Source organism: Phacochoerus africanus, chromosome 1, assembly GCF_016906955.1.
Source record: "Phacochoerus africanus isolate WHEZ1 chromosome 1, ROS_Pafr_v1, whole genome shotgun sequence".
NCBI classification, from domain to species: Eukaryota; Metazoa; Chordata; class Mammalia; order Artiodactyla; family Suidae; genus Phacochoerus; species Phacochoerus africanus.
In genome coordinates, this window is record NC_062544.1 from 137,220,501 (window position 1) to 137,235,525 (window position 15,025).

A 15,025-nucleotide genomic window follows, 5' to 3' on the forward strand; every position below is an offset into this window, starting at 1 on the left:
CTCAATGTCACAGAGTTTAAGGCCTATTTGTAGCTTCACAGTGGAATATTACTCATGAACATCACACTCAGAACTTTTCTGCTGCTGAACCGTTTAGACGTCCTGGTGAATTCAATCGTCTCCTTATAGAGGTTGTAAGAACTGCACTAAAATGGTAATGTTTTATTTTGGAAACTATTCACTGCTCCTGGACAGTAGGTTTTTACATATGTCATGATTTGCAATTCGAAACTTAATAAGAGTTCTTAACTTCAGCATTATTACATTTATTTTATTTATTTTTTATAATGATTTTTATTTTTTAAATTGTTGTTTTGCAGTGTTCTGTCAATTTTCTACTGCACAGCAAGGTGACCCAGTCACACATACATGTATATATTCCTTTTTCTCACATTATCATGCTCCATCACAAGTAACCAGACATAGTTCCCAGTGCTACAGCAGGATCTCATTGCTTATTCATTCCAAAGACAATAGTTTGCATCTATTACTTACATTAATTTTATAGCCACAATTGTCAGAAATGCAGTCCCATTGCTTGGAATGGGGAGAGACAAAGTCACCCCCTACTTTTTAACCATCTCGATGGTTTCTTAACTTATCAAACACTAATAGTGTTTATCACAAGATGAGGAAATAAGTGAATATGTGGAATCTGTTTAAATGATATCACTACTTATTAGCTATAATTTTTATGCTAATGATTGTTAATGTTAAAGTCTATCAGGGAAAAATTACCCTTAAGCTTCCAAATGTGAAAAAAGTCATAAAAGAAAAATTTATCCATTGGAAATAGAAAATAATAAACAAGCTCAGGGAAAAATACAACAAAAGCAGTAAATGGAAATAAAAATAAAGAGAATGAGGAGGTAATTTTTTTTTCGGTAATAACTGGTAAAGTATTTCATTTATTTTATTTTTTTCTCTTTTTGCCTTTTCTAGGGCTGCTACTGTGGCATGTGTAGGTTCCCAGGCTAGGGGTCAAATGGGAGCTGTAGCTACCAGCCTGCACTGGAGCCACAGCAACGCGGGACCCAGGCTGCGAGCTGCATCTGTGACCTACACCACAGCTCACCGCAATGCCGGATCCTTAACCCACGCTGAGCAAGGCCAGGAATCAAACCCGCAACCTCATGGTTCCTAGTCAGATTCGTTAACCACTGCATCACAACGGGAACTCCAAGTATTTTATTTTAAAACGCTAGTGTTCATTGGTGGCAAGGATGTGGGAAACCACTCTATTCATATGTTGTTTGTGGTAAATATTTTGAGAAATGATATTAGTATTTATCCAGTGTCATTACCATTTGTGTCCCTGCCTGGAAATTTATCATAAATCAATAAAGGAGAAATCTGTATGCTTGAGGCTGTCTATGAATGCAAAAAAATTGAATGACCAATAATAAAATGATTAAATGTTATCAAATATCAATGGGAAGAAATATAAAAGTAGTAAATTAATTATAATGTCTTAGAAAACTGTAAAGAGAAAACAGAATTGGCAAAATGGATGAACTAAGCAAAATGCATATACGCATCAACACAGACCAAATGTCAGTAATTTAAACATAGATGTTTTAAACTTGTGTTCATATGGCAATTTTTTTCTGCTTTAAAAATTGTTACATTATTCTGGGTTTAAGTAAAATAAAACGTATAGGGCAACATGAATTGACAGCAGTGAAGTATATTCCTTACAGTTAAATAATTTTACAAAGAGGAAGTCATATTTGTTCTATAATTTTCATTCTTTTTATAATCCTTTTACTTACCAATATAGAAAGCATGTTTAAAGTGTTTCTTTTCTAATTAAACTAACTTCACCCAGTTTTTGAAGAGCATATTATTTAAATACATACTTTAATATTTAGTTCAACAGGTTCCAACAATCATAAAACAGTCAAAAGTGCAAGTTGCCTTTCCCTTTGATGAATATTTTCAAATTGAATGTGAAGCTAAAGGAAATCCAGAACCAAAGTGAGTATTTCCTTCAAATTAAATAATTGTTTAAATGTGTACAATCCTTTATACATTTTTTTTACTCTAATCATCATAAGCCTGCTGAACTATAAATCTATATATGATTGAAAGTAATGACTTTCAAATGAATGATAGCTGTGTATATAAAAATAAATTTGGTTATTTTACATATGTTCTTCTGCCAGTTAAAATTATGTTTACCATAAAATAAATTTTCATAGGTTAAATACTTAGCATAAATTTTGGCATTGTGGAAACTAAAAATAGAAATTATATTCTACTGGGTGGAAGGTGGCATTTATTAAGCCAACAGTTAATATATTTATGAACAATATTCTATACATAATTAATATTGTGTGTCTTTTTTTAATTTTAATTTTTAAAAATCGCCTGTTTTTTTTTTTGTCTTTTTTTTGCCATTTCTTGGGCCGCTCTCGCGGCATATGGAGGTTCCCAGGCTAGGGGTCCAATCGGAGCTGTAGCCACCGGCCTATGCCAGAGCCACAGCAACGCGGGATCCGAGCCGCGTCTGCGACCTACGCCGCAGCTCACGGCAACGCCGGATCGTTAACCCACTGAGCAAGGGCAGGGACCGAACCCGCAAACTCATGGTTCCTAGTCAGATTCGTTAACCACTGCACCACGACGGGAACTCCCTATTGTGTGTCTTTAAATGTGACACAACATATTCAGTGATGGTTGTTACTTGATATTGTCATAGAAATGTTTAGTTATCTCAGATGGCAGAATACGTTGTACATGTATATTACTATCTAATATTAGTAGTGAAATAAACTTGATGCTACGTGATCATAATTACTGATAAAGTTTTTTCTAGAGAAAGAAATATGTGTGGATTGAGAGTGAGGAAAGAAAAGATGCAGGGAGAAATCATGACTTTAAAAGTTTTACATGATTCTAAAGTGGGAAGCAAACCTGCATACTTTTATTGATTTACCTGATTATTTTATATCCATTGAAAAATAGAAATTATTTAAGATGGTATTATGACTACCAGCTTTATTGCCTGATAATTTGATATTTTAAAAAATTATTAGTGAATCATTAACATGTTAAATTGTCAATTGTTGCTATTTTCATCTTTTACCAAATAGAATACAGGTGATTAATATATGTAAATATGGATATAATCATTTTGGAATGAAGAAGAATTTAATCAAAGTAAATATGGATCAACCAATATTATGACATTTATTACTATTAATTAACTGAATTATTATGTCAAAAGATAATACCATACAATCACCAAAGATGATTAATGATGAACTGCATTTATCATGTCAATATCTAGTATTGAGTTCAATTCTGAACTACTGGTATTTTCAATAAATTCAGAATCAGTAATAGAATATCTGCTATTAGCACTGTTTATTTTTCTCAAGCCATGTCCGATACCACTTATGCAAGAATATAAAGTCTGTAAATTTTGAGATAATATATTTAACATTGTTACTATAATTATTAGATAATTTCCTATTCTGTCTGAAAACCCAAGAAAATTCATGGGACAAAAACAAGATTTTATAAATATGAAAGATTGCATTAAGTAGTCAATTATTAAGCTTTTTAAATGTTATTAAGCACCTATATAAAACAGAAAATAATTAGATAACAAGAGAGATAAAAATATCCTATCACAATACTAAAAAGAACAAATGCAGCAATTTTTTTTTATTTGTTTATTTTTTGTCTTTTTGCTATTTCTTGGGCTGCTCCTGCAGCATATGGAGGTTCCCAGGCTAGGCATCGAATCGGAGCTGCAGCCACCAGCCTACGCCAGAGCCACAGCAACGCGGGATCCGAGCCACGTCTGCAACCTACACCACAGCTCACGGCAACGCCGGATCGTTAACCCACTGAGCAAGGGCAGGGATCGAACCCACAACCTCATGGTTCCTAGTCGGATTCGTTAACCACTGCAACCACGACGGGAACTCCAGCAATTTTAATAGTAACAGTAATATCAACAAAAGTAACATCAAAAACTGTGTAACATGAACTATGAAGCATCTAAATTGGGGAGGAGGATAAAAGAAAACTTGAATGAAGGAAAAGAAGTAACATGTCACCAAATAGAAATCTTCAAATATGTGGAGTTAGCCTAGTCAATGTATTGGAATTTTAAAGAATAGATTCTATGTGCTCTTTTGTAAGTAAAACCAGTAAAATATAAACACATTGCATATCTCATTTCCAGTGAGATCCTGCTGTATAGCACAGTGAACTGTATCTAATCATTTGTGATGGAACATGAAGGAGGATAATATGAAAAAAAAATGTATATGTATGTATAACTGGGTCACTTTGCTATACAGCAAAAATTGACAGAACATTGTAAATCAACTATAATAAAAACATAGAAATATATAAAACAGAAAAGAAATAAAAGAATTTGTTGAGACAAAGGCATGCTCCTAACAAAAATGTGTATCTCATGAAGATTTGTTACTCTTTTTAGAAGAATAATCAGGAGTTCCTGCTGTGACTCAGCAGTAATGAACCCAGCTAGTATCCATGAGGATGCGGGTTCAATCCCTGGCCTTACTCAATGGGTTAAGTATCTGGCAATGCCTTGAGCTCTGGTGTTGACTGCAGATGCAGCTAGGATGCTGTGATTGCTCTGGTTATAGTATAGGCCTGCAGCTGCAGCTCTGATTCAACCCCTAGCCTGGGAACTTTCATATGTTGCACATGTGGCCCTGAAAAAGCAAAAAAATTAAAAAAGAATAATCAGATTATTTAAGACTACATTGTCTTAAAACATTCACATTTGCATGAGTAACTCATATATAAAATACTATATAAAATCTAATTGGAAAGTCATTATCTATTGGATTGATAAATACTAAAAAAGCTTTTTACAGCCTTTTCCATAGAACTGGCGCTGTCACCTATGGGAGTGGGACTTTGTGTATTTTTGTAAAATACAATTCTGCAGTATTTATCAAAAGCTATGAAATTTTACTTATGTTATTGGTTTATCAATCTCACTTTTAAGGAGTTAGCCTAATTAAATATTTGGGTAAATACCAAAAATATGTTTTTATAACAATATTGTTCATAAAAGGGAAAAATGGAAATAAATGACTTACATAGTAACCATAAGACAGAAGATAATACAGTCACAAAATCTGTCTTAAGTAGCATTGTAATGATTGGAAAAGCTCAAATGGCAAAATTGTACATTCATTGTTGTCTCAACTATGTTACAAATATGTATAAAATATTGATAAGGAAATATGACCAAATTTAATAGGACTTGCTTGTGTATTTTTGAATTTTGAGCTCTTTACACATACACACTGGCACACACGTACACATTGACATATTGTATATTTATATTTTCTAGTCTCCAAATATTATAAATCTCTGAAATACTAGTAAAGACCCTGCATTATCTTCCTAACTGGAAAACATATTTTAAATATAATTTTAATTGAAAAAGAAAAAAACAAAACCTATTTTCACTCTTTCCCCCCTTTCAGTATCACAGCTTTTTCATGGCTTGTGTCTCAGTCAGTTCAGTGTGCTATAAGAAAAATACCACACACTGAGTGCCTTAAATAAGCCTACATTTTTCTAAACAGTTCTGGAGGCAAGAGGACCAAGTTGAAGTCATTGGCAGATTGGGTGTCTGGTGATGGCCTGCTTCCAGGTTCATAGACAGTCATCTTCTTGTTATCTCATAGGGCAGAAGGAAGCAGGAATGGTCTCTGGGGTCAGTTTCATAAGGACACTAATCCCATTTGTGAGGACTCCACCCACACGACCTAATCACCTCCCTAAGGCCGTTACTTCAAATACTGTTACATGGGAATTAAGTTTCAACATATGAATTTTAAGGAGGTATTAACATTCAGTTTATACCAGCTCATAGAATTTCTCAGTTTCTTCGGAGACTTTTTTGTATCCTATTCAATTAAATATATATTTATTACTATAAAATATCTTGGATTTGTCATTTCTCTATATTTGTTTATGAATACTTTAAGAAATATTATTTTTCAGTATTGCTAACTTTAATTTTATCTTAAAGATATTCGTGGACTAAGGACGACAAGCATTTTGAGCTGTCTGACCCTCGGATAATTGCGTCTAACAACTCAGGAACATTCAGGATCCCAAATGAAGGGCACATATCTCACTTTCAAGGGAAATACCGCTGCTTCGCATCTAATAAATTGGGAGTTGCTATGTCGGAAGAAATTGAATTTATAGTTCCAAGTAGGTATTACAGTGGAGATTTCATTTTATAAACGTTTTATTGAAATGTTAAGTATAAGTTATACTAGGCTGCAGTGAAATAACACATTATTAATTTAATCAGCTCATATAGGCCTTATATTTTATTTATAAGAGAACTATCTTCCAGGTCTTGATACTTAGAAGTCAGTGACCTTGAGAGCAACATAATTTTTGCTGTGTTTCACTAATAATATTTCTAACATGGAAAAAGAGAGTATTTGTTTTGCCTCGTAGGATGAAATTAAGCTAAAAATATGATTTGGGTTTGGCTAAGTTATACTGTGGTAACAAGTAATCCCCAAGCCCTTGTGTTAACAGGGCTGTGGTTCTAGCAGCTCTTTAGGGCAGCTGTTTTCCATGTCACCTCTTGGAGATCCGAGCTGTTGAAGAAATCTTTGTCCTGTGTCTGCACCAGATGTGTCAGTGCACCAGACAGTGCACACTGTCTCTTGTGCCATTATGGTTAAAGAGTCTGGGACAGAGGGCATGAAAAATTGCTTCCAATAGGAAGTTACATCAACAGCTGCTACTCATAGTTTGTTTAGGTGGGGCAAAGCAAATCACATAGCCTCACCTAACTTCAATATTATGGTTGCCCATTAGGCGAGGAGAACAAGTAATTAGTATAAGTTTGTTGCATCTTCCTTAAATAGCAATCATGGAAAACTGTAAACTGCCTTACAGTTAAGAGTGTTATTTATCAATAGATATTACCAAGAATAAGTGGCTTCATCATTACCAGATCTGGTCTCTGTGGCATGGTGTCTCTGATGACCGACTTCCACACTTGGTCATTCATTTTCCCAGATTTTAAAGTATCCAAAATTACTTGATTCCAACCAAAGACTTTACAAAATAAATTCTTAGGTATAAAACTGTCAAGAATTTCGATAGGGCAATTTTTTCTTTCAGAGTTCTAGACACTGAAGGGGCTCAAAGTTGTAGACCTTCTGGATATGGATATTTTTTGTGGGGGAGCAGAATGTACACAAATCACAGAAAAAGCAATAATGAAAGAACATGGGGGCATTACCCTCAAAGTTGGGACAAGGGGGTCAAGTTTAAATTTTTCTAAAGCCCTTATGTTGCTCTAGATGAGAGAATATAGATCATCAAATTTAGACTCTTACACATAAAGTATGTATTTTAAAGTATGTAGAATAATTACATGAAAAGTATAGAGCAAAGTGTGAATGATTATCAAACTATGTGTTGTGAGGAAGAAGAAAAAGGTAAGAAAGGAGAGAAAAAGAAGGAAGATACTATAGAAATAAATCTAAATATATCACTAATTCAAAGATGAAAGTAAGATGAAATGCTCCAAGATTTTTAAAAAGCTATAGTTTGCCACATAACACATCCAAACCATAAGGAAGTAGAATTGGTGAAACTAACAAGATGGGAAAGATGCCCTGTCTTTTGCATAGCGAAATAGATATTGTGACTAAATATCTTGAATAGATAAATAATATTCAAAAGAAAGAAGGTGTGGCTGTATTAATATCAGTCAAAATAGACTTTATTTTATAAAGGCTTCCTAGAGATTTATTTATTAATCTTATATAATAGGAATATGTATTTAGCATAACCAGAATGACAAGGGGAAATAGACAAATCTATCATAATAATGAGAGATATTAACATATCTGTTTCATTATTTGATAGTTCAAGCAGAGGAAACATTAGAAAGCACACAGAAGGAGCTCCTGCCCTGGCACAAAGGAAATGAATCAAACTGGGAACCATGAGGTTGCAGGTTCAATCCCTGGTCTCTGTGGGTTAAGGTTCTCACACTGCCGTGAGCTGTGGTGTGGGTTGCAGATATGGCTCAGATCCTGTGTTGCTGCGGCTGTGGCCGTAGCTCCAATTAGATCCCTGACCTGGGAACCTCTATATGCTGCATGGGTGGCCCTAAAAAGAAAAAAAAAAAAAAAAAAAAAAAAAAAAAAAGAAAGAAAGCACACATAGAAGCTTTTAAAATAGTAAGCTCTGGTCAATGAACATGTATAGAGAACATTATACCTAAAACTGCAGAATGATTTTCAGTATCTGATGGTATATTAGCTATGAAGTAAATATGACCAAAATAGAATAGTTAGAAAGCAGTATTAAAAAGAAAATCAGAAAATGTCTTAGATCTTTGAAAAATAATGAGCACATGTCTAAGAAGTTAAAGGTCAAATAAGAAATGACAAAGAAAAGTAGAATATATTTTGAAGTGATGATAGTAGAAACTATGCCTAACAACATGCTGAGGCAACTAAAGCTTTATATAGAGGGATTTCTTTTTTCTTTTTGTCTTTTTAGGGCCACACCCAGAGCATATGGAGGTTCCCAGGCTAGGGGTGGAATAGGCACTACAGCTGCTGGCCACAGACACAGCCACAGCAATGCCAGATCCGAGCTGCGCCTGTGACCTCCACCACAGCTCAACAGCTCATGGCAACGCTGGATCCTTAACCCACTGAGCGAGGCCAGGGATCAAACTTGCAACCTCATGGTTCCTAGTCAGATTCCTTTCTGCTGTACCACGACGGTAACCGCCTATAGAGGGCCTTTCTTTTTTTTTTTTTTTTCATTCTAAAAAATACTTTGGAAAAGAAGAAATGATGAAAATAAATGATCTAAGCTTATTAGGTAACATAATTTTAGAGTGAAAATGAATGAGCTATCTTCAGATGACAGGTTAATAAACTAAAAGAAAAGGAAAGGGAAGGTGGACAGTAATATAAAATCAGAAACTAAATTCAAGAAGTAAGTGTGCGAAGTACACATATTTTTTTGTCTTTTTTTTTTTTTTTTTTTTTTTTTGCTATTTCTTGGGCCGCTCCTGTGGCACATGGAGGTTCCCAGGCTAGGGGTCCAATCGGAGCTGTAGCCACCGGCCTATGCCAGAGCCACAGCAACGCGGGATCCGAGCCACGTCTGCAACCTACACCACAGCTCACGGCAACGCCGGATCGTTAACCCACTGAGCAAGGGCAGGGACCGAACCCTCAATCTCATGGTTCCTAGTCGGATTCATTAACCACTGCGTCACGACGGGAACTCCCCCAGTACACATATTTATTGAAAAACATTTTTTAAAGATCTAGAAAAATGGAAAAATACATTTCATTGATTTGAAGACCGAGTTAAGGTTAAAGGTTAATTCTTTTATGACTTTATATATAGAATAATTGAACTCAGAATCTCTGTGGTTTGTTTTTTATCTATTTGTAGCACATGATCTGTTGATTCACAAATATGGTTAAGGAACAAAGTACAAGATTTGGTAGAAACTTGAAGAATAAGAACAAGTCAGGGAGTACCCTTCGTGGCTCAGCAGGTAATGAACTCTACTAGGAGCCATGAGGATGTGGGTTCGATTCCTGGCCTCGCTCAGTGGGTTAAGGATCTGGCATTGACATGAGCTGTGGTGTAAGTCACAGATGTGGCTTGGATCCTGCATTGCTGTGGCTGTGGTGTAGGCCAGTAGCTATAGCTCTGATTCGACCCTGAGTCTGGGAACCTCCATATGACACACATGTGGCCCTAAAAAGCAAAAAAAAAAAAAAAGAAGAAAGTTAAGAAAAGAACAAGTCAGGAAGACTTGGCCTTATCAGGTAACAGGACTCAGTTTAAAATTCCAGTAATGAAGCCTCTGTTTTTGCACAGGGTTAGAGCCAATGCAACAGCATGGAGTACCCAGAAACAAGGCCTCATACATGTGAAAATAGTGCGAAAGAGCTGACAGGGATTTTCCTTCTCCTTCCTTTTTCCTCCTCTTCCTCTTCCTTTCCTCCCTCCTCCCTCTTCCTTTCCTCCTTCCTCCCTTCCCCACTTCTTCCCTTTCCCCCTTCCTTTAACTAAATGGTGTGGAACAACTGAGTATCCACATAGAGATGCATTCATTTGAAGTCTTAGCTCACATCATGTAAGAAATTCAGTCAAGATAGATTAAAGACTTGAAGCTGCATGAGAAAGGTATTTTTAAAATCTAGAAAACAATTGTATTTGCAATATCAGGGTAGGGAGATTTCTTAAACAAGACAAATTAAAGCTCCATTAAGGAAATCATTAACGATAGTTTGACTACATTTGATTGTTAGATCCCCTATTCATCACAAGACCCCAGGAGGAAAGGGAAAAAAGTCACAACTCAGAAAAAAGGATTCCCAATGAACATAACTAAAGATAATATTAATGTGTTTCTAAATGATTTTACAAACCTCTAAGGAAAAAAAAAAGTGGCAAAGATAAATACTTGCACCTCAGACTGGAATGGCCAGTACAAATATGAAAATGTGTTTAACATCAGTAGTACTCAGAAATAGATTAACCCAAATAATAAAAGCGCTTGATCCCACAAAATTGTGAAATATTACAAATTCTGAGAAGAACATTTTTAGGTGGGAGTATGCAGCTACCATAACTTGTACTTAACATTGATGAGAGGATGGTTTACTGCTTGGACAGTGGACAGATTTTTTTTTTTACCACCTCTTTAGTTAAAGATATTCTCACCTCTGACCCAGAAATTCCATTCCCTTGCTCATAAGCATGTGCCCCTTACCCATGTTCACCAGGAATATCCACGGTAGCAATGTTTGTATTTTTAAAATACTGGAAAAAAAGCGTTTGTTGATCTGTGATAGAATGAATAAATCGTGATATATCCATACAGAAATTAATACTTAGACATGAAAATCGATGAACTTTAGGAATATGCTGAACAATAAAAGAAAATCTTGGAAGAAAATGTGATTTTTATATATAAGGGCAAAATATTTTGTTTGGGAGTAGTATTTCATGTAATAAAGTTATAATGCCAAACAAGAGAATGATGAAAACAAAATTCAGGATATAGTTTCCTCTAATGGAAGGGGTAGAGGGTAGGATCTATACCAAACAGAAAGATAATGGTGGTTTTATGTTTTTTCCTGTATGGTTCATGGGTAAAAGAGTGCCAGCTGTATTTCTTTTTTTACTTTTATTCTTTACATTTATTTTATAAAATAAAAGTGGTGTAACTTTATATATACAAAGTTAATAAGTCTGTAGCATATGGATTTGTCCTAATTATGTATATTGTTATTAAATGAGATATTATAGCATAGTAATGGGCTGAGTGGTAACATATAAACTTGAAACTGGCCTCCTGAGTTTGGTTTTGAAATGACAACAGGAAATGTTCATGAATTTTGGATCAGAATCATGGTTGAGAATCATACAGTCATATAGCTGTAACAGTCTATGACTAACTATAGTTATAGTCCATATTATATGACTATATTATAGTCTACATTATGTAAATACAACTATATAATATATCTAATTAACTGAAATAAGATGGGAGAGAGAGATTAAAAATCTGTTATGAAAGAAAAGGCATTAGGGTGATTCCTAACCTGAATTCTAGTGGTTGCTATGGAGACACAAAGGCAAAGGCAGTTGCTAGACCTATTGCAGAGAAGGAAATGGCACATTTTAGTATAAGATTCTGCAATTAAAGGATTTTTAAAAATATTTTTTTCTCTCATTTTCTAAGCAGACCAAATGAAGACATGAACAATGTAAGGATAATTCTGGTCAGAACCTGCTAGCATTGTAGTTAAGAGATGTGAGTTGAATCTGAGGGTAATTGCTCCATCTTTGCTGTTGTAGAAATGGGCAAAATAAATCAGGTTTCTTATGCATCATTTCCAGTCCCTCCTGGAATTATTTCACCATCTAACAACTCTGAAATCATTATGTGTTGAATAGTACCGCCACCCCAATTCTTAGGAGTTTTTAAATCAGAGACCACTTAGAGCTTCTTATATCTTAAACTATAGAGAATTGATTCTTCTTTTATATTGATGGAAACTTTGTGATTAAAGTTTGAGAATTTGTATTTCTCATTTCTTAAATTTTTCTTTACATCATCCTTAAAGGCCTGATGCATCAAAGTGTCAACACAAGCACAGTAACTGAAAATTTGGTAATTACTCCCTACAAAGAGAAACCTTTATACACAGTGTTGTCTGTTTTCGACAAAATTGTAGTTGAATTTAATGGGAAAAGAAAAAGAAAAACACCATCAACCAAATATAATGTACTCATTTTAAACATGGAGGAAAATCATTTAACTGAATGGGTTTTCCAAGACACGGCATTGAGAGTTAGGGAATTATTCAACTAGTCTTTATTATGCTTCCCTCATGTGCCAGTTTTTTCAGTAACTTGAGATACAGCAGTGAACAAAACAAAGGCTGTCTTCAACCAACTTAAATCATGTAGATGTGATGAATGGGTCTGGGGAGAAGGTTAGCTGTTTTTCCTTCATCATGATAGACATCAGTGGACTTAAAATGATGATATAAATAATTATGTTTTGACTGTTCAATACTACCCATCCTTCAGGGCACACAGATCAGCCTTCTCCACTTAACCTATGCTGATTTTCCTTTCCTTGGATTTTTTTTTGTTTTTGGCCATGCCCATGGAATATAGAGTTCCTAGGCCAGGGGTCATACCCATGCTACAGCAGTGACAGTGCCTGATCCTTAACCCCCTAGGCCACCAGGGAACTTCTTTCCTTGGATTATTTAAATAAGTTTTGAAAAGTTATTTACACATAATACATTTTACATGTTTTAAGTGCACAATCTGAGATTTTTTTCATACATTTTTTAGTGCAACTGTCATTAGAAGCCAGTGTTAGAACATTTCCATCATTACAAGATTCCTTGTGCCCATGTGTTGGCACTCTCTCTTCCCACCTGCTACTCTGGGCAATTGCCAATCTGCCTTCTGTCTCAGTAAATTGTTTTTCTGACCATTTCATATAAATGGTATGCTAAAATATATGATCTTCTCCGTCTAGCTTCTTACACATTTCCTGTTTTTATGTGATTGACTCATATTGTAGCACAAATCGGTAGTTTGTTCTTTTTTATTGCTAAAGAATGTTCCAAAATATAGCTATACCACAGTTTATCTATTCACTAGTTGATGGCCATTTGAATTGTGTCTAACTTTTAGCTCTTACAAGCCACATGTTAGTGTTAATTTACACATGAACACAAGAATGTTCATGTGTAAATTATGTGGCATTTTTCAAGCATTATTTGCTGTTTGAAGGAGTCTTTCAACTGTCTCATGTATTAATTAGGATGTTTAAACATTAGAAAGATGTCATGCTGTCCTATCCTTCCAGCTCTACATTGTCTTTTTGATGATGCATGAATGCATATTATAATTTTTTGGTCCACAGGCCAAAGAATAAAAAAAAAGTGAGTAAAAGTAATAACACAATTTCTACACACTATTAAGGTAATCTAGGAAATGGCTGATTTAGGGATGAAATCACCTATGTACTGTTTAAATGGAAACAAATTAGGCTTTCTCTTGTGCTGGGTTTCCACATTTGCACAGCTTCCTCAGTTTCCTCAGGTCAGTTGCCTTATGACATATCCTGGCTATTTACTGCTCCGATTTGGAAAGGGTAGGATAGCAAAAGCAGGTGTCCAGTAGCATATGCTAATTTCTTCTACTAACATATGCAAACCAAGCAAAGAAGATCAATTTGTTCGCTTGAGAGGGCAACACAGAGTTTTAAAGGTTTAATTAAGGCCAAGGATTCTATTCTCATCCATTGGAGTATGTGAATGACTAGAATGCAATGGGCTAAATTGGTCGTCCTTCCTTAGTGTGAATTCATTACCAGCTCATAGACCGAAAGGCAATGTTATTTCTCTGTAGTCCTAAGTGGATTAATGGGGTACTCTACAGGAAATGGGAATCAATTAAATCTCTTTACAGAGAGAAACTGGAGTTAGGGGTGATACAGCATGTGAGCTCAGTAACATGCATTCATGATAATGATGCCAGACTGTAAGCAGTTTGCCAAGAACATTCAGGGGAAATGTGAGGCACAAAAGCTCTCCAGGCCAGTCCTGTAAATAGAGCAAGAAGGCAAAATAGATAAAGCTATTTGGCATAGGGATGTTAGCCCAATGATGGGGGAGAACAGGGAGGGGGCACACAATAATTCATTAAATAAATCATACGTTCTACGTGCAATAGTGTTTCTTCCCTCTGGCCCCCTCCCTACCTCCTATGAAAAAGTTAATTCCAAATATTTGCATAATATTACAGAAGTTATGATCTAGGCTAGATGATAAATCGGAAATAGCAGCAAAGGAAAGCTTTGTCCCTTTGCCCATGTCATCTCTGTGAAATATGGCTGGATGTACCAGACAAAGTAAAAATAATTGGATAAAAGCCAAGATTTATTGAGTGATTTTAAGTGCCCAACGGTATTTTATTTGATTTATATGAAATTGTTTACTTAAACCTTGACACAAATCAATGAATTAAGTGTCATGACCGTTTCCATTTTATGTATGTGGAAACTGAAGCATATTAAGTAACATGTTCGGGTCACAGTGTAAGTAATGAAGCCAGGATTCACCACCAAGCATCTGGCTCCAGAGCACATGCATTTAACCTAATGTATACAGAATTGCCTATACTTTGATTACCCTGTTAATACATCCTTTAGATGAGCTGAAAATCACTGCATTTCTTTGTTAAAAAATACTTTGGCTGTAGATTATCAGACTCATAGAGAGGTAGAGAATTCAGAGAGATTTGATTTTATTCTTTGAGTGCAAGAGAACGATAAGTTTACATAATTGGGAATGGTTAAATCATTTAACGGGTAAGAATGATTTATATTTAAATTATTCTGATGCCATTTTATTACTATTCTTTACAGTTGAGCATATTGGCATGGTGGGACTGTATCCTTTGC

At 35.1% G+C, this 15,025-nt stretch overlaps 1 protein-coding gene across 6 annotated transcripts in view; it reads left to right on the forward strand.

Moving 5' to 3' along the window:
- CHL1 (cell adhesion molecule L1 like) overlaps positions 1-15,025 on the forward strand; it is a 217,885-nt gene that overhangs the window by 137,155 nt on the left and 65,705 nt on the right. For all 6 annotated transcript variants that reach the window (XM_047779306.1, XM_047779265.1, XM_047779272.1 and 3 more), the window contains 2 exons: positions 1,872-1,977; positions 6,038-6,225. In XM_047779306.1, the coding sequence (XP_047635262.1) occupies positions 1,872-1,977; positions 6,038-6,225 (294 nt within the window). The remainder of the gene's footprint in view (positions 1-1,871; positions 1,978-6,037; positions 6,226-15,025) is intronic.